The 25,636-nt window shown below is 47.9% G+C and overlaps 1 protein-coding gene across 2 annotated transcripts in view; it reads right to left on the bottom strand.

The window, feature by feature from the left end:
• LOC111155878 (UDP-glucuronate decarboxylase 1) overlaps window positions 1–25,636 on the bottom strand; it is an 89,145-nt gene that overhangs the window by 15,799 nt on the left and 47,710 nt on the right. For both annotated transcript variants that reach the window (XM_022516326.1, XM_022516325.1), the window contains exons 7-10: window positions 16,851–16,955; window positions 13,894–13,953; window positions 10,682–10,803; window positions 1,486–1,605 (exon numbers count right to left, since the gene is read on the bottom strand). In XM_022516326.1, coding sequence (XP_022372034.1) covers window positions 1,486–1,605; window positions 10,682–10,803; window positions 13,894–13,953; window positions 16,851–16,955 — 407 coding nt within the window. The remainder of the gene's footprint in view (window positions 1–1,485; window positions 1,606–10,681; window positions 10,804–13,893; window positions 13,954–16,850; window positions 16,956–25,636) is intronic.

The raw sequence follows: 25,636 nt of genomic DNA, 5'->3' as shown, positions 1-25,636 counted from the left end.
ACGGGAGAAGAGGTGGACAGGACCGGATCCTGGATCTTCTTAGGGCAAGACCACCAGGCTATATACCACTGCAGCAATATGTGGTGTGAGAAGGAGAGAAGTCAGGGTGACCATGGCACGGCCGTCTGCAGGCCCTGAGGCTAGCAGCTGGTAGGGGGAGGGGAGAGCAGGAGTATGGCACTGGCACAGTGAGGTGGGGTTTGGATTCACCTCTCCCCTGCGACGTGTTTGGCAAAAGTCGCCTAGAGCGTGTGTCTTACCCTGGGGTGTGGCGGGGGGCAGACCATTTTGTAACAGGCTAAGCTTTTTGTTCTGAATTGGTCTCAGGGTAGCTAACCCACCCAAGAAGAAACGAGCACCACGGAGAACTGTGATCAAGAGCGGACACCGGTGGCCACCGTCTGGCCACGTGAGCTTGGGCGACTCCTCTAGCCTCTGCGCTTCAGTCTCCCCATCTAGACAATGGGCTAATAACAGAACCTGGGCCCCACACATGTGCTGTGAATACTGAGCGAAGTGAATTAATGGACGTGAACATCACTGAACAGAAAACAGTAAACTTACTCTACCGAGAGACAGGCAGATGCATATAGACGCAGAGCTGTAACTTTCGCCTTTGGAATCCACTCAGCTGATGAGCAAACCCTCCTGCAGTTTTTAGAGTAACAAGATGGGAACAAGTATATGGACACCAGCCCAACACTAAACCCGAGAGGATGCAGAGCCCAGAGGGCTGTAAGAGGACGCGGAGGCAGATGGGAGGAGGAAGAACGAGAAAAGCAAGAGAACAGAGGAGCTGGAAGAGGAGAGGAAGAAAGCACCAAGAATTCAGCAAAACCAAAGAAAACCAACCAAACTGAATCAGCAAATCCTTCATAGAGCAGGAGAGGGCCACTCCTCCCCGAGGAGGGGACAGGGGATGGTGGGAACGTGTGTGGAATGGGCTGCCCACCCCAATGTACCTGAACCACTGACCCTAGACTATCAAGGTCCAGAACCTGGGCTCCAGAAGGCTTGACTGAGGTTGACTGTGACCAGCAGAGGGCATGCTTCTGGGCATCACCAAGAAAACCACCAAACCCTGCCCCAGACACCTCACTTCTCAGCAACCTGAGGGGTTACCGAGGATACACATGGCCCTGGCTACAGCTCATGGGCCAGGGGAAAGTCTGGAAAGGTCTTTGCCAGAAGGCTGGTGTGAGCAGACGCACAAAGAGGCCCGGTCTGCATGTGCCAGGCTGCAGCCCATGCACTAGCAAGGCCACCAGGGCTCCGTCGCTCCTCTTCTGGATTCCAGCCCTGTGCCTTCCCTCCTTGTCACTAAGGGAAGTGGGATAGACCCAAGGCAAACGGGCATCCTCAGGAAAGTAAATGCCCAAACCAAGAGGCACTGCTCCTTTGTCACTTGCTGGCAAACGGCCAACTCTTTCTCTACCCCACCCCGACCCCGCACCCCTCTACCTGCACTCTGAGGCTGGCACCTACCGTAAGCGGCTCTCCCTGCAGCGCCTGCAGGATGAAGTTGCTGACGACCCGGCCATCGTTCATGTGCATGCGTGGCCCAAAGGTGTTGAAGATCCTGGCCACGCGCACTTCAACGCCTTCCTGGAACAGGAGAGGAGGGTGTGGGATGCATTCATTTCACCTCGTGTTTCTGGTGCCTGGACCGTAAATAAGTCTGAAAACGCCCTGCTTTTCGCTCCCAGATGAGAGAGGCTTTCTGGCTGTGTCTATACAACACGTTCACTAACAAACCTGAGCACTGCACAGAGTTATACCAAACTCAAATGTGTCCCCGATTCCACCCCCATCAAGCCACCGGCAGAGAACCTGAGAGGCAGCAAACAGTACAAAGGAGAGAAATGTTTGCTGAACACTTTTTCCCCAGTAAATAAATATCTATTTCCCAAATCGGACTATGCCGTGCATACTCTTTTATAATCTTCTTCGCATGGTATTTTGCCCAAGTTTACCAGTCAACAGTGACTTTAAATGTCAATGAATGTTTAGTAGCTGATGCAAAGAAAAACAAGCAAGGTCTTTATCCTGGAAAAGGAGGGACATACACGCATTCTTAAAGAAGCACACTGCCCTACATCCCCCATCTGTTCCAATGGGAAACAGACTTGTTTTAGTGAAAAACTAAAGACAATGCAGCGCCCCCTACAGGCTACTGGCTACAAGGCCCGGAGAGATGGGTGCCAACATTGAGAGCAGCTGTCTCTACGTGGTTGGATTACAGGTGTTTATTTTCTTCTACGTATTTTTTAAATCTGTTTTTGTTACAATAAATATGCATTCCTTTCGCATCAGGAAAAGTATATTTCAAAATATGTAATAAGGAAAGTAGGCTTTTTAAACCCCCAAAGCCTTCCTGAAACTCTCTCATGCAACTATTAATTTCACAGGCTGCTTCTTCATGAACCAAAAGTTTACACACGTTTTTATCACACTCCGAACTGGTGGACCTTCACAGTGTCCATGTGTCTGATCTGTTTCACCCATCAGACTAGGGACGTGCATTTTCCAGGTGTCCTAGGGCAGGCAGGATGGCAGGGTGAGGCCCAGGGGCTCGCATGCTCTCCAGCCCCACTTTCCCTAGCTCCGCCGTACTGCACTTGGGAGAGGAGCGGTACTGCCCTCACAGGGGCTCACAAAAAGCCAGTCCCTGCATAACCCTTGGCACGGGCCTTGTAGTGAGAAGCAGTAGTTGCTACTGTTGTCTCTATTCATCCAGAAAGTTTTCTTTTCTAATTCTACCACTTCAGGTCTGGCACAGGCTGGGATCCGAACGACTCAACACGGCTGACTTAGCACAGACTTTTCCACCGGTGTAATGAGTGAGAGGTGACGAGGTGCAGTGTCTCAAGAACCCATGCGGCCTCCGTGTGGTTGGAGGCACCCGCTGGCCACCTCTGCCCCCAGAAGCCTCATCTCTGCCCCAGTTACTAGACAAACACGGGCAGTTTTTATGGGCACCAAGATCTGAAACGGTCGGGAAGCACGGATCCAGCATACAGCTAGCTCACTTCTAGAAACCAGACGGCTATATTTTTGCTGATTCCTCCCAGCAATGCATTATAATGCTCCTGTGAGCTATTCAGAGTTTTAGGATTAAGGTATGAACTATAATCCTAGGTCCAAGATTAAGTCAACTTGTTTCTCTGCTGGACTACCCAGAGAGTATTTCCAAAATGGGGGGTGGAGGTGAAAGGAGAGATCCTGATCCCAACAGAAAAGAACTCAAAAAGTATCCACTTGCATTTAATTGTTATGATGAAGAAAGAATTAGAAGTAGATAAATAGGGTGTTAGTCCAGAAAAAGACTGGAAAAACCTCAACAAATTTACAAGAGTCAAACCAACGTGCCCAGCAGGAGGAAGCTCGATGAGCTACGCAAGGTTTGCAACCAATCAAATGCTTTCCTCCTCTGGACTTCTCTGTCCTCCAGAACCACCTTCCAGAACATGGCCTCATAGAAGCTGCATTCTGCAAACATGAACTGGCCAGTGTACGTGGACTTGTTTGTTTTGGTTTTCCCATTTGAACTGTGAACTTAGGTGTTACAGGACAACGTCTCAGGACCAGCACAGCTGCTGGGATAGCCGCCATGCTTTTCTGACCACTCCAGCTCTCAAACTCAAATGAAAGAAACATAAACCCAAGGCTCCCTCAACTTAAGACCTGCTCTCCTCTCACACTCTGGCATCTCCTAGAGTTTGTGTACTGCTTCATCAGGACACAAAGGCCACCCCCATTCAACATGCACAGTTCAGCAGCCCTCATCCCCTGGGATCCTGCAGGGGCCCCAAGTAGGAGGGCAGACCCGTCAGCAGGTACTGGCACAGACGCTTATGGTGGCAGCCCAATGGGTGTTCACATCCACACTTGGGAGGAAAGTATAATGACTCCCCATCTCAGGCCTGAAGAAAGGGTCAATGTCTGACCCAAAGCCTGCTTCCCTGAATGAAAACCCAGTAGGTGCCCAACAGGCGGTGATGTCTCTTCAGGAAGACCCTCCTCTGCAGGACCAATGAGCAAACACATGTGCCAACTCTTTATCTCACAGTCAACGTTCCATCTGCTGGGGGCAGGGTCCTGCCGACTACCAGGCTGGTGCATCTGAGTTTCCACCACGGCACAAGGCCAGGTCTCTGCACACTCGCACACACAACACTGATTCAGGAAAGAACTGCTGGTCATTAAGAATGGTTGGGTTTCACTGTGTCCGTGGTTTTGTCCCGGGTGGGGATCAGGAGTCATTCATTCACTTATGATTCCAAGCACCAAGAAGTTTTTATGAAGCATCAGGATAACTCCTCCAAGTTTGAGGCACAGCAACATAGAACATACAACCAGAAGCAACTTCAGAGAAGACAATGCTCAGAGTGCCACTCGAGTGAGTGTATGTCAGCACACATGGGTAAAGAGCACGTGGCCTGCCTGATAACTGGGCTTCAGAAACAGTGGCCAGGCTACAATATTATACAACCCCAGCTGGGTGAGCTGCCATCAGAATGTCTCCTGCCCTATTTCTAGTGCCCAGGAAGGGGGAGCTGTTCAGTAGGCAGGCCTACCCACTGATCAGCCAACAGTAACCCAAGAGATACAGTGATGTTTAGAACAAAGACTCCCCCCTCCCCAGACATCTCCAGAGGACAGAAATATTGCCCGCAGGGATTAAATGGGCTATCCCTCAAAAGCTCTCTTTCAAATGCAATCATTCCTTGGCCAGTACCGTCTCAAGCCATTGGACCACACAGTATGATCACAGTCCCTGTCTTCACTATGGCAGGTACCGGAAAATGGAACACAGAGGCCTCGCGTCGGGAGGGAGCAAGTGCTGACTGTCACCCCCTCCGTGGTGCAGGCAGCCTGCCCTGAAGGGGATACCTAAGGCAGGGATGGGGTCAGAGAAATAACAAAAAGGGCTCCCAGGTCCAACAGGCCTAACTTGGTGATGCGTCCATAATCTTCCCCATGCACTGGGAGAAGGGCACACATCACAAAAGCAACAGGACCCTGAGACCGTGAACACTGAACCATGTAATTCCCCCATGGCCTCAACTAAATGCGTCCTAATGGCGTCTGTTCCCTCCCTGGGGAAAGGACAGAGGCCACTACAGAACACAGAGCAATCCTGCTGAGCCTGGTTCTCCAAGGTGCTAAAAAGCTGTAATCCACTCTCGGTGGTGGCACAGGGACAAGGCCATACCAGGTCAGGGGACAGCAGTTATGTGTCCATCTGGCAATCTCTCTCAACAGCCCTGGTTTGGTCTTAACCATCAGTCCAGAGTGCCCGCCACGCAGCAGGCTAGGCCAACACTCACACCGGGGCCAGGAGGGGTCAAGTACTCCTCTGCCAGTGTCTAGGTGTGGAGGGCAGGTGCTCAGTGAGCAAGCGGCAGAACCGGCAAACAGGGCGACTCTGGGACGTCACCCCAACGGGTGAATACCACCTTCAAACATTTGACTGGAGAGCTGCTTGCTGAATATCTATTTTTTTGAACTAAAATAAACATACCAACTATTTAATTTTTTAAAAGTATTCTGATGCCGGGAGCACCTGGGTAGCTCAGTAGGTTAAGTCACTGCCTTCCACTCAGGTCATGATCTCAGGGTCCTGGGATCGAGCCCCGAATCAGGCTCTCTGCTCAGCAAGGAGCCTGCTCCCCCCACCCCCCCGCCTGCCTCTCTGCCCACTTGTGATCTCTCTCTGTCAAATAAATAAATAAAATTTTTTTAAAAAAAGTATTCTGATGCTGGAAGATAAAACAAAACCCTTGAGACCCCCGAACTAGATGATTTCTGAGTTTTCTGGCTTTCTGCTCTGCTAGTCTACGGTTTTATGAAGGGTGGCTTGTTTTGCAGACCCAGCCCCGTGGGTGGGCCACAGACCCCAGACAGTCCTACTCACGCAGGGCCAGAAGCTCACATGCACACCAACCACCGACCACAGCATGCAGACTAGTCCCCACATTTATACAAGTGCCGCAGCCAAGGGCACAGAGAAAGTGCACTTTAATTGCTCCCTGGCAAGTTCAAAGGACAGGTTTCTCCCGGTATCCGAAAGTCGCCCAAGTGCACTTTAATTGCTCCCTGGCAAGTTCAAAGGACAGGTTTCTCCCGGTATCCGAAAGTCGCCCGTTCCTATGAAACCCTTCAGAAGCAGGAATGACATATAAAGAAGCAATCACATCAGCTTCTATGGAAAAAATTTTGAGCTTTCCCAGACCCCCAGAATAGCCTCTTTTAGGGCTTTTCTGATACTGCAGACACATCTTGCTAACATGAACAGCAGCAGTCGAGATTAAGCTCAGATGCTCACAGACACGCAGGTCAGAGCTCTGACACCTGGCACGATGCTGAGTGGGGCTCCCGGGGATGGGGCGCAGGGTGTCACCAACTTGGTAACAGCTCACTGCAAAACAAACTTTGAACACTAGCTTCGCTTTTCGCGTATTTTTGTAAAGGTGACAATCCTCTTTGGTTCCATCTCATTCCATTCCCTGGAAGACTCACAGGACCTTCTCTTTCTGTGAAGGACGTGTTTGGAAACGTGTATGTGGGACAGATTTTTCTGGGAAATCCAGTTCTATTTCAAATACGTTAGGGTATTTCCATACATGAAAATGAACTCAGAATTCCGAGAATCCTTTGGAAAAGGGAAAATCTTCCTTTAGATCTTCAGAAAAGTTCTTTAGAAACAGATCCTTAAAATCTTTAGAAAAAGATCGTTCATACCTCTTTTCTTGACTACATTCTCAATCCTTATACACTGGATTTATTCAGAGTAAGATAAAAACCGCATAATATGCAGTCTTCACAATGAAGTGACAACTTACACTTAAGAAAGATGTGTCATGTATAAAAAAAAAGAGTTAAAGTTATTAAAATAATTAATTAAAAATATGCCAAAGGATGATGGTTTCCCATTCTCGCTGGTCATTCTTTTTTTTTTTTTTTTTCATTTGTTTCCAGACACACAGCCTAAATTGTACACCCAAAGCCTTGAATCTATCCTGCTATCCCGAAAGGCTGAATATTCTAATTATGAACAGAGCACGTCACACCATTCCCCGCTAGCTACCCACACTGTTCTAAGGAGCAGCTGGCAATTTCCAAGTAAACCTGTGTGGACTACTGGCTCTGGGTATCCTCACTGCCCATGCTCCTTCAGAGGAGCACCAACGTCCTTGGACTTGCAGCTGCATCTTCTCTAGCTGAACCAAGCCTCCTCACCTGCAATGCCCCACCAGGGCCACTGGCAGCTGCGCAGCCAGGTGTGGGTTCAAACTGCACTTACTAGCCGAGGAGCTCAACACAAGTTTTGCAGCTACTTTTCCATCTGTAAAATGGGCGACCCACCCACTACCTTAAAAGGGTCATGAGAATGAGGTGAGGTTCAACAGATTTGCCCTATAGGCTGAGCCCTAACAGAGGCCAGCGCCCCACAGGCACTCCTCGCCCACAGGGTCCGGGTCCTCTGCAGCACCCACTGCAGCCCGGCACGGCAGAGCCTCCAGGCACAGGGCACCCTGCTGAGCGCTCAGAGTCCAGACGGGCTACATCCACTAAGAATGAGAGCAGCAAAGTTAGAGTTCTGAAAATCAAGCACTTTGGGGTGGGAACCCCAAAGAGGGTCTGATTTGCCCCAAACCAGGCCATTTCCATAGAGGCCAACCCTGACCACCCCCCAACCAGGCCACACCCAAAGGGCCGACATTGACTCCCCAAGACCAAGTCACACCCAAAGGGCCAACCCTGACCCCCCAAGACCAGGCCACACCCAGAAGGCTAGGCCACTCCCAGAGGGCCAACCCCATGTGGGCAGGAGGTGCTCGACCCACTCTTTCTGGTAGCTAAGACAAAATCCTGAGTAAAACATTTGTTTTAATGATGTAAATGTTTACATTCTCACAATCTTCACAGGGTGGTGTTTATTTTCCTTTATTTTGTCCTTATTTTCATCTCCAGATAGGATTATGGGTAACAACTTCTCTTCCTTCCTACATGTGTGTTTTCTTACTGTCTGTTCCTGCCACAGAGCAGGAACGCAAACACCTCTCAACCACAGGAAACGCAGCCATGTTTCTTTCCTCCTCCTCACCAAGGGTCCAGACTAAAGACAGAGAGAGCACCCCAAAGGGGCCTGGTCTTTGACCCAGGGCTTCCCCTATAAGGGACAGTGGGAAGCTCGTGCTGTGCCTTCCTCACAGGCCTCTTTAGAGCTGTGATTCAGGCAAGGTCCCAGCGACCTCTGTCCCAGCCCACCACCCTTGACCATGCTGTCCCCACATCAAGAGACATAACCTCCACTTGTCTGCTGGGCCACCACCAGAACTAGAAATGATGTGGTCCCTCCCTGACTTAATGGCCATGTCAAAGGAGCAGGAGCAGTCCTACTGCATCACATCAGGTCAGAAGTACCAACTCACCACAAGGGGCAGGTGGCATTTCCGGACAGCAGTGACCAGAACACTCCCCCAGGCAGACGCGAGTCCCTGGGCAGGTGTGCTGAGCAGTGTGATGAGACTGGATGGATCTACGGATACCAGGTGCTATCAGCCTAGACCCCAAGCTCCTCAAAAAGCACAGAGCCTTGCTTCCCCAAGGCTTTCTCAGACCTAGGACCATCCATGCACTGTTCCCACATGCAGAGCCCTCAGCGTCCCAGGAAGAACCCAATACTGACTTGACCACCATGTGACTCTCCCACCCACACAACAATCATCTGTTCCGGCCTCCTGTACGTGAAGCACATGCCAGACATGCCACAGCAGAGGCAGTAGTCCGGGGAGTGACTGTCCTTCCCAAGGACAGCCCCTGCTATGCAGGGACACCCTTGTGTCGGCACTCTTATCAGGGACACGTAGGCACACACCAACTGTATACACAGGAGCTTCTAATGGGAACATGACTTTACAGTTTTCCGGGCAATGCTGCCTCTGCCATTAACCTCCCAAGACCTCTGTGGGCAGAAAGGTAAATGCCGACAGATCCAGATTTTTTGAGATGCTATATTCCTGAGCTCATGAGCCGGCTGACGTGTGCAGATGCAGCGCTGGTTTGTGTTTGAAAAAAGCACCCTGGCTAGTACCCGGGTGTGTAGCACAGTTCCTGGCATACAGTTAGTGCTCAATAAATGTTGGCTCTACTATTACTAAATACTACGATTACCGTGAGCACCTACCCTGAGGAAGTAGGTGTTCTCCAGAGACTCACTAGACTCTTTAAATAAAAACTAAGAGATCAATTAAAATGTCCTATTTGCCCACCAGCTTTACCCTATATAAAAACTAAGACATACCACAAGACTGAAAGCACAAGTACACAGTTGAGAAGCACAACAGTCTTCAAACTTACTCTGTAGTAAAATGCAACATGTACCCCCTTCAAGCCTTCAGCTTAGTTTCCTCAAGCACCAACATATCCAAAGGCTGATCTCCACATCTCAGAGACCTTCCCAAACTGTGGCATCAAGTATTCTGGGCTCAAGACCGATAAAGCAATGTCCTTTCCAGAGCTCATTTATGCCTCTTAAAATAAATAGATAATAACAAGCCGGTGGCCCAAAGTAGCTTAGAAAGCAATTAGTTTTTCCTCTGGCTGAGAGAGAAGACAGAATAAATAAACACCTCCATTGGCACAGTATCCTGTGTCTCTAATGTTGGTATTTCATTAAAAATATGAGGAAAAAAGCTCCCGACAACTCTCTTCTAAGAAAAAAAAAAAAGACGCTCAGGGACTCTCAATGGCAGGCACACTGACACGCCTCTTCCATCATGCAAAACACAGGACTGTCTGAATCTGAGCTCGCCTGCACGCGGGACCCTCAGCCTCAGAATGCTGCTCCCAGGGACAGACATCCAAATCTCCAGGTCCTAGGAGCACAGGCCACACCAGCTGACTCCAGTCTGCAATGATTTGGCCCCATGCCCCTCCGTCCCCCAACCAGAGGGCATATCCATGAGGGTATCCAAAAGCTGGTCCAAGCTCAGGGACGGTGACCGAAAAAAAGACAGGCTAGTCTGGGCCCTCGCCTGCAGTCACAGTGCTGTGACAAAGGGGTCACAGGTCCAAGGCACACGGAGGCAGAGCCAGGGTGCCTGACACTCCACCTCTCAGTCTTGTGGGCTCCTTCTGCTATAGCATGTGGGTGAGCAGATCCGCAACATGACGTCATCCATGGGAGAAGCCCCCCAGTGTGACAATATATAATTAAGAAATCAGGAAACAGTAGTAAATAACTAAATAATCTCTAGAAAGATTCAAATTAAAGAAATCACAAATTCATTTTTATGCCTATTAAATAAGTCCAAAAAAAGTAAAAAAAAAAAAAATAATAAAGTTCACTGATTGGGAGGCTTCAGGAAAACAGAAGCACTTACTAACTGCTGGTGGGCAATCAGGCAATAGAGAAATGTACCTTCGGAGCCATGCAACAGCACTCCACACTGAAACATTGATCTCCATGGGAGATTGTTTTTAAAAAAGGACATACACAGGAAAAGCTGTTGATAACACTACTCATTTACAGAAGTGGGAAACTAAGCTTCCCCAGTCACCACTGTCAGGTGGACTTAATCATGGCATTTCATTGCCATATGGCCGCTCTGAGTTTGATGGAACAGACGTTCCACGCGTCTACACCCCAAGTCCCCAGAACCCGGTTCGATACCTGCTTCATGTAGGCATAGCACATGGTCTCAGCAACGCGCTTTCCTTCATCGTAGCAGGCTCGGGGTCCTATTGGATTCACGTGGCCCCAGTAATCCTCACTCTGAGGGTGGACTTCAGGATCTAGGAGTATGGAAAAGTGAGACTGTGTTCATCAGGTTCATATGCATTCTCAACGATGAATATTTATGATGCTCAAGATTGTTCCAGAAAGACCAAGGTAAACATTTACAGATGGGGAGATACCTATCAGTGTGGGATAGTCCATTCTCCCAAGTTCCAGAGTGACACGCTGCTCTTACCTCTCATATTAACTAAGGATGGTGTTTTACATGGAAAAAAAAATAAATTAAAAGACCAAGGTCTCTCAAACTCAAGCTTCTCCTCTCTCTCGTAAATCGTTCTTAACATTTAACAAGGCTACAATTAAATGTAATCTATGTGAAGGAATATATGGTTCCACTTTATATTTAAAAAATATATAATTATAGTAAAGCATGTACTTACTGAAATGATTTTAAGAGCATCTCTGCAGAACACAGGACTTTCCCATGTGCCAATAACCCAAGAACAAACTTGAGAGGCTCACTGAGAACCTCAGTGAGACAATTAGTACCCTGGTCAATGTAGGTAGAAGGACAGAGTGCCATAAGGGCTGCTTGTTCCTTTAGCATACATTTTATATTTCCCAATTCCTGTCTTTCTGGTGTGTAAATCAATCCCATTTTACAATGTGCCAAGGGAACAGACTATTTAAAGAAACCGAGTAACAAATTCTTTTGTAACGCAAGTATATTTTTGGAATGTGAATTAAAACCTAACGTATATGGTACATACGGCCACAGTTAAAATGTATAAATCTTTGCCAAGAAATCTGGACAATGTACAGGGACTCTATATGATACATTCAGTTCTTGCTTATCTTAAAGCCAAAATCTGACTACAGCCCATGGGACAACAGGACCCACGCAGGACAGAGATGTGAACGCACAGGTGCCTGAGCCAGCCGGCCCCCTTCAGGAGGCTGGCAGCCTCCTGCAGTGTGACAGCATCAAGGTACAGATTCTGACCTCTCTAGCCGCTGCTGTGGTTTAAAATTCTCTTAAGAAGGGGGCATAGCAGCCATCAAAAGAAATGAAATCTTGCCATTTGCAATGACGTGGATGAAACTAGAGGGTATCATGCTTAGCGAAATAAGTCAATCGGAGAAAGACAACTATCATATGATCTCCCTGATATGAGGGAGAGGAGATGCAACATGGGGGGTGTTAAGGGGGTAGGAGAAGAGTAAATGAAACAAGATGGGATTGGGAGGGAGACAAACTGTAAGTGACTCTTAATCTCACAAAACAAACTGAGGGTTGATGGGGGGAGGGGGGTTGGGGGGGTGGGATTATGGACATTGGGGAGGGTATGTGCTATGGTGAGTGCTGTGAAGTGTGTAAACCTGGCAACTCACAGACCTGTACCCCTGGGGATAAAAATGTATTATATGTTTACAAAAAATAAAATTAAAAAAAAAAAAAAAAGAAGGGGGCATAGTTTTCCTGCAGGATCAGAGGGAGGATCCATGGGGAATATTTCCCAAGAGAAGAAAACCAGTGACTTAATTTCACACAGATGTAACAGATGATGGAGAGCAGACTTTTTCTGGGGACTTCTGACAAGAACTGGGCCTCCTAGACTCCAAAGAGACCATCCTAAATTTAGCAAATGGCAAGAAACAGAAGATCAGACACACCCCTGCCTCTGTCCCTTGATGGGCACCCCCGGGCTGATGTCCAGATGCTCAAGGTTCAAGAGATGGTTTTATAAAGTCCCCACATTGTCATTATAAAAGATCTAGAGTCAAAATAGACTTCAAATTTCTCAGCATGTTGTGAGGCTAACCCACCAAGCCCCCATTCCACGATGCATCCGTTTACTGCACTGATCAAACCCCAGAGCCGACCAGTTACACCCTGGGGTCATTTAAGAACCTTAAGGAACATAAGGTGTCATCAAATATGCAGATAATAAATGAGGAAGAAAGCTGGACATGGAAAAACACGTCACTGTGTCCTCTTGGACCAATAAGAGGAGTACCTTCATATTTGAGACATTTAAAAAGCTTCAGCCCTTTGAACTGTATCAACACCATTCCTCTTGTGACACAGGAAGCAAAGGGGAATCCTCCCATGCTCTATAAAGGGAAACACACCAATCCCTTGGGAAGTCTGGCTCTGGGAAGGACAGGATGGGGGAATGCAAGTCCACTCAATGCCTGTTCCAAAAGCAACGGGGCGAACAGGTTGGTGGCGGCTGCTTTTAACTGCCCAGATTTCAGAGTGGATGATGCTGTCCCTTTTCACGGGGATTACAAAGACTAGAACCGCACTTAGCAGAATTTCTGTTTCTATAATTTTTTTTCACTTGATTTCCCTTATTTAAAAAAACATCAACACACATCTCTTGCTATTTTGTCCTGACTTCCTCACTTCTCCACCCAGAATAACGATGCACAGCAGACGAATTACACCACGTCAGAGTCCAGCTTCCGCTACATCAACTGAGCACCTCTCCATGATGCTGCAGCAGCTGGTCTGGGGCCAAACAGAAATCAACATGAACCGCACCGCAGCCCTCGCCCCAGTCTGAATGCTGGCCACCTTCACGGGCCTCACAGCTGGGGAGGTGCTACAGGTTGGCAAAACACACTCAGGAGTTTTCTGGCACTACTTACTTAAGACTGTTCCAGAAATCACTATACAACAGGTCAGGCAATCAGCACCTCTCTGTGTGCCAAGCGAGCTAAGGCCAACCTCGGATATCTCGGTGGGTCAGGCTCACCACACCCACTGCTCACACCGAAGAAGAACAAGGTTCAGCTAAACCAACTGGCAAAAGAAATCCCTGACCAATGATCCCTGGGGTCCTTTCAGAGCAGACTGGGAAAAATACTTTGGTGGGCTCGTCCATGGCGGGGCCTTAATGGCCGGGAACAGGATGGGGTCCTCGGAGCGTGTTCCTCTGCAGGAGGAACAGGGGTTCGGCCCACTGAGAGCAGACATGGATGGCTGAGCTCGGAAGTCTCTCCGCTGCCTTGCGCACAAACAGGGAGAGCAGACGGGGCCTTCTTCCAGAGGAAGCCTGGACTCATTTTTGCTTCCTTCTTCACATAAGGCAGTCTGGTGGGCCCCAGAACCAGTGCCCCTGTGGGGCCCCCCCACTCACCTCCATACACCTCCGAGGTGGAGGCCAGCAGCAGACGAGCACCGACTCGTTTGGCCAGTCCTACAGAAAGCAAAGATATAGTCAGAGAGGCTGTCAGCTTCGGGGAAACGAGGGGATGACACGAGCCTGCTCATTTTTGTAGCCAATTTATGTAATTTTTTAGTAGGAATCGTATCTAATCATTTGTGCACTATGAACCATCCCCTCATATTGTACCTACGTTGGCACCAAAATAAAAACAAAAACAGTAAGAAAAACGCAAATGAACCCTGAGAAGCACAGTATTTAGTCAGATAGCGGTAAGTGGAGGCAGGGCCAAAAATGAGTCTGTTAGTTTGGGAAGGTGTAGATTCAGGATTACCACTGATAGGCAGAAGGCAAGGCCTTTTGCATCCTCACTTCTACTGCCCCCCTGCAAGTTGGTCCACCTGCCACTTCCTCCACAGGTCACCGGGCACCTGAGGGTGCCCGAGCCAGTTTCCCCACTCCCCAGCCCGTCTAGCCTGTCCTCCTGCCTCCTTCGAGGCTCAGCGTCAATGGCTCCTTCTCCAAAGCAAGTCTCCACATTCCCGTGTCCAGCTTTGAACTGTGTCCTGCGTGAGACCCCTGCAGGGAGAACAGGCTAGAACATCGTGCTCTATGGTGGTCATGTAAGTATGGAAAGTCCTCCAGACACAAACTCCCAATGTTAAGAAGTTCCTCAGAGGCTCACAGCCACCCTGAGTCAAAGAAACCCACTGCCCTTTGCTTAACCCGGGGCCTCTCGAATGTACTCCCCCAGGGATCCTGTGTGCACAGACATCACCAGCCTGAGGGGCCAGCTGCGCTGCACACGGAGCTGCCCGTGAAAAGCTGGGCATGCACGCGCCACCTGCAGACACTGCGAGGGGTGGCCGGCGACCTAGAAGGCCCCACCGTGCAGGGCCCAGGGCGGCGGGTGTGGGAGCACTGGGTGATGGAAGTAAGGAGCTGTGAAGACAGAAGACCAGCAACAGGAACAAGAGAATTGGGCTGCTGAGCAGTAAGGATCTGGAGATCATCTGTGCAAATGCCACAGCGCAGTGGAATAAAAAATGTTAGAGGAACGGAGCACAGTATGCAATTTATAGGCTTTATAATTTATACCACGATGACAGGAATTTCAAAAGGAAGGGGCCCGAGCTGGGTTTTTTGGGTTTTTTTGGGGGCAATAAACTTCTGAGATAACTACAGATTCATATGCAGTCATACAAAGCAATACAGAGGACCCTTTACCGTGTACCCTTTACTGTGAACCCCCTCAACAGTAAAAACCTGCAGAACTAGCATATGGTGTCACAAGCATGACAGTGACACAGATACACTCAGGACAGAGACATCTCCATCACCACGAGGACCCCTTGGTGGGGGAGCCAGGGGAGCCCACGTGCGCTGCTGGAGTGCCCAGATGTTTACGCAGAGACCAGACAAAGGAGTCTCACCCTGAAGAAGCCAAGTGCAGGCCCAGGGAAGTAGGGAGCCACAGAAGGGGAAGGGGCCCACCAGGAAGGGGCCGCGTGGGGTTCACTACATCTTGTCTCAGGTGTGAAATGATTAATGACAGCGTCTCTCTCCATTCAGGATATGAAGTTCTTCTTGGGTCAGTGTGGCCCAGCAACTGTCCCCCCGACCTCGGCTTTTGTCCCCGTTGTTCCTGAAAGGAGTTTACCCTTCCTTCCAGACTTCCGAGTCCGATCTCGGCCATGGCTCAAGGGTCTCTTCCGCCTGGAACTCTAACAGCGTTCCCCAGAAACGTCCCTTCCTCCTCCATGCCACTGGTGCCTGGTCCCTATATCACCTCCTCCAGGAAACGCCAAGGCCAAGTTCCCTGGCAGAAGAGCCTGAGGATGATCCTTATTTGAGGACAGGACAGTGCCTCAGGCACAGGGATTGCTCCATGAATACCATCTTCTTAAACAGCCAGGGCTTCGTGGCCTCTCCCCCATGGCATCTAGCTCAGGTAAGAAGGGGGAGCCAGAGAGTGTGGGCAGGGGCAGGAGCCGGCGGAGGCAGGAATAGACAGCAAGCAGCTTTCCCAACGTCTTAGCTCTGAGCAGAAGTGGGACTCTGTTTCCTCTGGTGGCCAGGGCAGGTCGCAACAAAGAGGAGAACAAATGCCCTTTCTAGACTAGGGGAATGAATCACTTTACTTCACGCAGAGCTTGACCCCCCATAATGTTTAGTCTGAGAGATTAAAAAACCAATCTCCGGCTGCCCTTTCAATCCCTTGTCTCCAGGCTTAAAATTTAGTGCTGTATTTTCCAAAATCAATTTATAGAAGCTCTTTTAAATGTTCCCATAATTAAATCCATCTCCACTTGACATTTTAAAAAGTGGTTCCTTTTTTCTCCTTTGCAACTCATCAGACCCTAGCTTTTGAGACCCGTGTCAAACTTCAGATGTCTCTAATTTAAGCATTAATAGGTATGGGTCACCACAGCTATAAATCTGAGGCGTGTTGTTTGTGAACGTGCATGGGCGGCCACCTTTACGGTGTTCATGTTGTCACCTTTCGCCTTCAAAGTGAACCCCGCAGTTCAGTCTAGACGCGGGGACTCAGCTTGGCCAGCCCCATCACGTGGGCTAGTCTTCTGCTCCTCCCAGGAGCGCTCCTGACACCCCGGTGTGTGCAGTCCACAGTGGCCCAACCCTGGGTCAGAGTCGCCAGTGCCTCTTCCAGCCCAGAGGCCCACACACCATGTCACAGGGGAAAGGGAAGGATGCGTGGTCACTCCCAGGGGATTTAACTGAGGCCATGCTGACCGGGTACTAGGACGACTATGTCCCCTGGCTCATAAGGCACTCTGAAAGAGCATGGACAGGGGATGAGAAAGGGGTCTACAGACCAAGATCAAACTGACAGAATGTCAATGACCTATGCGTGGAATTGTCTAGAACATTCCTAGCAAGCGCTGCAAAATGAGGAAAGGACAACTTACCTAGCATGTTTAGTGTCCCGATGGTATTGGTCTTCAGGGTCTTGATGGGGTTATACATGTAGTTTGGAGGGGAAGCTGGAGAGGCCAGGTGGTATATCTGGTCAACTAAAGGAGACAAGACCGGAAATTTGTGATTTCCAAAGAATAACACTAAAAACATTCTGACTCCGAAGAATCAGGCTATACAACAGAGGCATTTCTATATTTTTCGCTTAAGTTGTCATTGTTACTCTTTCATTCTTCATAAAAACGAATCTGCTTTTGTAATTAGAAGAACTTTAAACAAAGACAGAAAGTCTGTCTGGGCTTATTCTCTTCTGATCAGAGGAGATCTGATTACAGAGTTGACTGTTTCTGAGATCTGACCCAGGCACAGCATGAAAATAGGAAGGAAGACCGATTTTCCAGACACTGAATGAAGCACAACTATCTAAAGCAAACAAGGTTTTTAATTTGTGAAGCCAATCTGACATAAAAGCACTAAAATATGCTTTAGTTGCTTGGTTCTCACATATTTTGTGTCTATAAACCCGGACCCTGAGATGACAGTTGGAGGGTTGTTTTTGTTTGTTTTCACTGACATTATTTATTGAGGATATGCTCAGTGGCTCATGAGCAAAGAGACACCCTGGAGACCAAGGCTGAGAACAGTACTTCAAGCATCAAACGCCTATCTCAGAAAGGACACGGGCAGAGATACAACGACAAACTGCCAGCTCCGGAAGATCCTGGTCTGATGAAGGTGCCTGGGCAAGGGGTGTGGCCTCTAGGTGGACCCAGCTATGGGGAGAGATGAGCAAGGAGCTCATTCACGCTCAGGCTACTTGGGAATGAGGGTGCTGTGCACCAGGGATGGGAAAGGACAAGAATTTCTGCAGAGGCTCTGAAAGGCCTAAGTGACAAGTTTGGTATGGCAACTGCGTATGAGACTTTAAATACCAGGATAGAGTATGGACTTGCGCCGATAATGAAGACTGCGGAGTTCCAAGCAGGAGACAATTTGAAGACACAGGTTTTGACAACCAACACCAAGCAGCAGATAATGCATCATAATTATTATCATGACTTTAAGGGGAAAGCGCCATTATTCCTGTTCTACACAAGAGATTAAGAAGCTTGCAGGTGGAGCGGCTGAATAATGACAATGCCTGGATTTGAACCCAGTTCAACAGGCATCCAAACCCAGAGCTTTTCGAGCATTTTACGGTACTGCCATCAGTAGAGCTAGATCAGGAGAGTGGTTTTCAAGGCTGTGGATGGCAAAAGGACTGGGTTCTCCACAACTCCCCTCCTGCACAGGAGTTCGCTGTGAGCCATCCCCAACCCTTGTTCTCCAGGGTCAGACAGCACTGGCCACAGAGAAGAGAGGCTCCTGGGAAGCAACATCTCCCTCTGAAATAGCAGGGATGAAGAAGCACATATCAGAAGGCCATCCCCACAGACAAATGATTCTGTGCCGTGCACAACATTCCACTTCAGCTCTGGGTGAGCAAAAACATCATCACCATCACAGCAAGCCGAAGGACGGGGGATCCGAGAGAGACGCTGCTGCCAAAATGAACCCTCCTTGTACACGGCCTCAGCCCCCATGCAAGAGGGCCTGCGGGGATCTCCCTGGCCTCCCACCATCTTCCCAGCCAGGCACCACTGCTTTTAGGTAATGGCATGTTAGGGGCTGGGCTTCAGAAACAACAGGCAAAACAGGCCAACGGGGAAAAACAGTCCCCATGGTGAATTCTCCAACAGAACTTTCTCAGAACATCCCCTCCCTTCCAAAAATGCCCAACCTCCCTAACCACACCCACTCACCACATCTCCCCCACTGAAAATCTCCTGTCATGCCCAGGATGGCATGGTAATCACCGCAGTACCTTCTGGGGCAGTGGAGTGGCTTCTGGACACACTCTCCCACCCAGGGGTGAGGGCCGGATGGCAGGTTCTTATCCTCAGATGAGGGATAGAAGTGGTCACTCAACATAGGAGCACGATATTCTAGGCTGTGAGCTTGGTCTCCACTTAATTCATCCTAATTATTTCAGTCTTTCAAGCCCAACACAACTGGGAGGCTCAGTACACACGAGCCACAAAGATGAGGTCAAGGGGCAAGCCAGATGGTTCTATCTAGCAGATAGCATCTTTGGGAAGGGATTCTAGGTAGTGCAACAGGCTCATGGAAAAACCCAGTAATGGTTTTTCCTATACCGCGACCATTCCTCAAGGGAGGCAAGAACAATCTGTAAAAGACTGTAGGTCTCATCTTCTAGATATTTATGAGGTTTTTTTGGCTAAGACTATTCAGGCCAACTCCTGAAGTGATTGTTTTAAAAAGTCTTCTTTTACCAAATCCTCAATAGTGATTTTTGCAGAAACAGAAAAAAAAAAAAAAAGAAATCATCCTGAAATCCATGTGGAATTTCAAGGGACCCTGACTAGTCAAAACAATTTTGAAAAAGAACAAAGTGGGAAGACTTACATTTCCTGATTTCAAAACAATACAAAGCTACAGTAATCAAAGCCGTGTTACTGGCATAAAAACAGAGACAAAGACCAATGGAAAAGGATATGGAGTCTAGAAATAGATCCTGTGTACATGGGTCAATGATCTTCTACAAGGATACCAAGCCATTCAGTGAAGAAAAGTAACAGTCTCTTTAACAAATAAGGCTGGGAAAACTGACTATATGCAAAAGAAAAAAAGTTACATCCTTATCTTACACTACATACAAAAATTAACTTAAAATAGGCAAAAGACCTAACTGTAACACTTAAAACAATAAAACTCTAAGAAGGAAACAAGGAAAAAGCTGCAGGACATTGGATTTGGCAAAGTTTTCTTGGATGTGACACCGAAAGCAAAGACAACAAAAGTAAAAATAGAAAAATGGAACTATGTCAAGTTTAAAAACTTTTCTGACAGTATCAAAGGACATAATCAACAGTAAGAAGGCAAACTACACAATGGGAGAAAATATTTACAAGTCATATATATGAGAAGGTGTTAATATCCAGAATATATAAAGAGCTCCTACAAATCAACAACATAATCGAAGAACTCAAAAAATGGCACAGCACTCGAAGGAGTACTTCCTGCAAACATCACTAATCATCAGAGAAAGGCAAACCAAAACTATAATGAGGTATCACTTCACACCCACTGGGATGGCTACTATCAAGAAAAAAAAAAGAAAACCCAAAATAGCAGGTGCTGTTGAGGAAATGGAGAAAGTGGAACTTTGGGGCACTTCGGTGGTGACATAAAATGGTGCAGTCACTATTCCTCAAAGTACTAAAAATAGAATTAACGTAAGAGCAGGAATCCCACTTGTGGATACATAACCCCCAAGAACTGAAAGCAGGGTCTCTAAGAGATATTGGCACAGCCATGTTCATAGCAGCACTATCCACAATAGCCACCTGGTGGAAGCAAACCAGGTGTCCACGGACAGACAGATTAACAGATAAACAAAATACAGTGCGTGCGTGTGTGTACACACACACACACAGTGAAATGTTATTCAACCTTAAAATGAATTGTCACATACTACAACAGGGATGTACTTTGATTACGTGACACTAAGTGAAATAAGCCAGTCACAAAAAGACAAATCCTGTAGGATTCCACTTGTATGAGCTACCTAGAGTCATCAAACTCAGAGAAAGACGATAGATCACTGGTCCCGGGGCCTGGGGGAGGAACATTATTGTTCAATGGGTACAGAGTTTCAGTTTTGAGGGTGAGAAAGTTCTGGATATTGGTTCTAACACAGCATGTTTAACAGGACTGGCTAGTACAACTGAAAATGGTTAGGACAGCAAAACACAAAATAAGATACTCATGAGCAGTAAAAGCAGATGAAAAGAGTATTAGTGGAAAAAGGGTGTGGCTTTTACTAAGGCTGAAGTCAAAATGAATGGTCTAGGTTTATGTATCTGTTCTCCTCCCTTTCTCTACTCCAGGAATCTAAGAGCTAACATCAGGCTCCTGAGCCAGTCATTCAAGGTCCTTAGTCAGTCCCTGTTATATAGTAGTTACCCCGTGAGGCTTCTGAAGGGGGGTTACCTGGACCCCTGGCATCCAGACGCAGACACTCCCAGTGGGGAGCCTCTATATAGATTTGTGTATATGTATACACACACACACACACACACACACACACACACTTTTTTTTTTTTAAAGATTTTATTTATTTATTTGACAGACAGAGGGGGGGAACACACAGGCAGGGGGAGTGGGAGAGGGAGAAGCAGGCTTCCCGTTGAGCAGAGAGCCCGATGCGGGGCTTGATCCCAGGACCCTGAGATCATGACCTGAGCTGAAGGCAGAGGCTTAACCCACTGAGCCACCCAGGCGCCCCCCACACACACATTTTAAAGCCACATTTGAAAACTACTAATCTAAAAACAGAACGCATACTTTTGAAAGGCCAATCTTTCTTCAAGAAAACTAAGAAAACCCCAAACCTTTTGACATCGTTTATAGTCTTAACATGGAAATTCATTAAGAATCTCTATCTTAACGAGAGGAAAATTCTGTGAATGCTTTCTGACCGCCCTCCGCCCAAGTCATTCTGAATTGAACCACTGCTAAAAATAAAAAGCAAACAAAAAGTTTATTGTGTGAGCTGTAAGTTAACAAGCCAGGTGTCACAGAAAGCCACCCTTCTTAGGCTGTGTTACCCTCTGCGCAGCTTACAGACGGGACCGGTAAGAGCATGAGTCTGTCCCTGCTCACCTGCTTCTGAGTTCAAGAACAACAGGTGTGTGCAGCAGCCCACCAACTCCACACACACATGTTGCTCCTTCTGTCTGGAAAATCCCTCATTGCACCCCAGTGCTGCTTCCAAGCAGAAGGGGGCCAGACCCACCACAGACTAAGCCCGGCCAGGCCTTCAGAGCTGAGCACCACCCCGGAGAGCACACGGCTGGTGTGCCTGGCCTCTGGAGCTGGCTCCCTTCCTCCCAAACACCATTTAAATCAAGGGTATGGGTTGTGATCTCACAGAACAAATCACTTAGCGCTGTTTTTACTCTGGAGGTGATAAGACCTGCAGCAAAGAAAGTCAGTGCCTCAGAGACTAGAGAAAAAGGGGACCAAAGAGCTTGTCCCTCACAAGTCCAACACCAAGCAAAAGGCACGAACATTTCCAACCTCCTCACTGTCTCCTTTGCCTATACAGGAGTCCACACTTCCTCCCTCAAGGCTCAATTCAGAAGTCGGCCTGTGGGGGGAGCCCTCTTGTACGCCCTGATAATCACCTGATAATCTGGGATAATCACCCTCCCCATTCGCTGCCCCACGGCTGGCTAATTCCCAAATTCTGCCTTGTCCCGCTAGAGCTGCCGGCATGCTGGCTAATTCCCAAATTCTGCCTTGTCCCGCTAGAGCTGCCGGCATGCCCTCCTCACCAGATGATAGTCACCGAGAACAAGCGATCCTTCTTCCTTAGGCTCTCCACATAGCTTTGCTCTCTGCAGGAGGGTGCCCCCACCTTGTCACCCATGCACATGCATAAATGCAGACTCCTGAGCAGATCTCACACATCAGAAGGGCTAGACAGGGTTGGGGATCTGTGATGGAAAACCAATACCCCGCCGCGGCCACGGCCGGTTTTGGAACTGTGCTCACTCAAAGTGAGCTGGGTGAAGATCCGACCCAGAGACTGGGGCCTGTTCATCCCAAAGGCTATTGCATCTGGTCTGTTGTTGTTTTCACATCTGTGGTTCAGCATGACTGCAGCTTCCTGGTCATCCCACCTGGAAAGGCTAAGGTGTGCCATAAAAACTATGTCACAAGGTCTAAGTAGCAACACTGATGCATCGTGTTTAAGAAGAACCTGAAGTCTGGGACGCCTGGGTGGCTCAGTCAGTTAAGTGTCCACCTTCGGCTCAGGTCATGATCCCGGGGTCCTGGGATCGAGTGCCGCATCGGCAGGGAGCTTGCTTCTCCCTCTGCCTGCTGCTCTCCCTGTTGTGCCCTCTCTCTCTCGCTCTGACAAATAAAATCTTTAAAAAAAAAAAAAAAAAGAAGAAGAAGAATCTGAAGTCTTATGAAAATTAGTATTTCGAATAGCTCTTCTTTCCCACGAGAATGTGTTCTGCCAGGAGAATTAATGACTCTAACTCCGGTTCCTGCCCTAAAAAGGACCAAGCAACAGAGGCTGCTGAGTAATTATTTGGGTTAGTAATTGTGAAGAGGAGAGTGGGGGGGGGGGGTAGAGGGATTTAGAAGGAGTGTAAATAATCAGAATGAGAAGTGCTACAAAAATACTGAACGATATTAATAAGAATACAGCAGCAAAGCTAACCCTCACAGTGGAGGGGGAATAAAGACCTCAAAAGATGTCAATTTCATCATAAGAAACATACACCAAAAATGAGCATGACATCCAAAAATCTAAGTTGAAGGGAGGGAGAGGAAGAAAACAGGAGAAAGAAAGAAGGAGGAAGAAAACAGGAGAAAGAGCCGTTCATTTGCTGGAGCTGTGTCCACCAGGTGACCCTCCTATGACCCCGAAACATTTACAAGGGCCCATATGCTGTAATCATCGCCAGAAAAATAGGACCTAAGCAATGAGCCCTAAAAGAGCTCAAATTAATGATCAAGGAAGGGAAACAGTAAAGCAAACTAGTGTTTTCCTTTTTCACAGTATTTCCTTAAGTAGGTCCAAAACAGCCTTCCTGCCAGAACACAGGACGTTATTTTTATGCTGAGAAGAGGATGGGCAAGGGGTGGGGTACAGCTGAGGCGTGCTCAGCCCCACCATGAATCTTGAAAACAACGACCCTGCAGCAACACTAACCACACACCAAATTCCCACAGGTGTCCAGGATGAATTTCACTGTGCCTGGAAAACATACCAATGATACTTAAATATAGAAGGACAAAGGTGTCAAAATTGAACAACTCGAGATCACTCAAAATCCTTGTTCAGACTCCATAAAAAAAAATCAAGTATAGAGGCGCCTGGATGGCTCAGAGGGTTAAACGTCTGCCTTTGGCTCGGGTCATGATCTTGGGGTCCTGGGATCGAGGGTAGTCTGCTTCTCCCTCTGCCTGCCACTCCCCCTGCTCATGCTCCACCTCCCCCATAAAGGACATCTTAAAAATATATATAAATAAAAAATTTCAAGATATCAAGTGCAATCTCCTATCAAAGGGGAAATCCACATAAAAGCCAACTGAATCTTTGCATCTCCCTGTGATTTTTCTTTCTTTCTTCTTTTTAAATATAAGTTCCTAGTGTAGCCTGTGTCCAATTGCTTCCCTGTGCCAGAGACACACCTTGCTAAACTGATAAGATACCCATCATGGAGTTGCACCCTGAAGCTTTGAAAATACATAAAATAAAAGGTTGGTTCTTGCTGTGAATATGTGTGATTATTTAGCATACAGTAAAATCCTAGCCTAATGATACTCCTATTTATACACGTTCTTTCCCCACAGTCCAGACCAGAGCCCTGGCATAAACACTGGACAAGCTGTCCCTCTGTGCCACTTGGAATGTGCAGCCCAAGCCCTTGTCCCCCAACACTGGTATTTATGATGGAAAACAGGATCTAAGAAGATAGAGGACTTCTCAGTGTAAAGACCCAATTTCTCTTAGCATGAAGAACTTAAAAAGTGAGATTTTTGCCTTGATTTCATATCAAATAATATTGACTTAATGCAAAGGGAAGACTACATGCCAGTGGTCTGGCTCAGCCCCAGGATCAAAAGTTCTGGTCAGCACAGCTGCCGGTCAATTTCCTGCAGCTGGCAGCCACCCTCATCTGCCTCGAATCCCCCCCAAGTGCTCAGGGGTCACCATGATAACACCGTGGCGAGAAAGTACCTATGGGCCAGAGCCTCACTGCAGGGGTTCCCCACGGCTCCAAGTTCAATGGGGAGGTGTGTGAGGGACATCAGATCTGCAGTCTCTGCATTTTATGTTTACATTTGCAAAACAAAAACAAAAACAAACTGAACAGGAGGAAAAGAATTCTAAATTATAATCCAACAAAAATCTCTGAATCAGAATAGCACTCCTCAAATACCTACATCAATATGGACCCAATGCTCTTGGCAAACACAGTTACTAGCCACCAGTCACGGTCAACTCCGGGGCACCTGGGTGTGACAGTCCAGCCTCTCCTGTCTTCCCTGACTTGGCGCCTACCCCTCCTGGCCTCGCACAGGATCCCTGCGCCTGAGAAAAGGTGGGTTACAGGACTCCACACACGAGTTCCCTCACCTGCGATGCGAAGATAACAACTGCCTACCTTACGGACGCTGAAAGAATTCAAACTCTTAATTACATGCGGTGATTAGAAGCGTGCCTGGAACACAATGAGTATTCATGAGGTGTTTACGATTGTCATTTTCTGCTTTCATTGCCCTGGACACCTCATACTCACGGGTACTGCATGTTCCAGGAATGGACTCCCCATGATGCGAGGGGCGTCTCTGTCTTTTTCTGTCCTCTATAGAAATGCTGGTTTCAAGATATCTGCTAAGGCAGATGGTGGACAAGTAAATTGGGACAGCTCTTGGGAGGGGCCCAGGCTGTCTACACCAGGAGCCTGGACATGAGTCAAAGGCAACAACAAAAATGACTTTGATGTATATATGGGGCGGTTTTCTCAAGAAGGGGTCATCATGGCCCGTACGTGCAAACTCCCCAGTAATAAAACTATACTATATTCATAGGGTCAAGTGCTAATAAAATAACCTCCTGAACATATAGCTTAGCCTAGCCTGTGTTACATGTGCTCAGAACACTTCCATTAGCCTCCAGTTGTGCAAAAAT

Source organism: Enhydra lutris, unplaced genomic scaffold, assembly GCF_002288905.1.
Source record: "Enhydra lutris kenyoni isolate GAN:26980312 unplaced genomic scaffold, ASM228890v2 scaffoldscaffold44, whole genome shotgun sequence".
In the NCBI taxonomy this organism is placed as follows: domain Eukaryota; kingdom Metazoa; phylum Chordata; class Mammalia; order Carnivora; family Mustelidae; genus Enhydra; species Enhydra lutris.
This window is presented reverse-complemented; position numbering and strand designations above follow the sequence as displayed.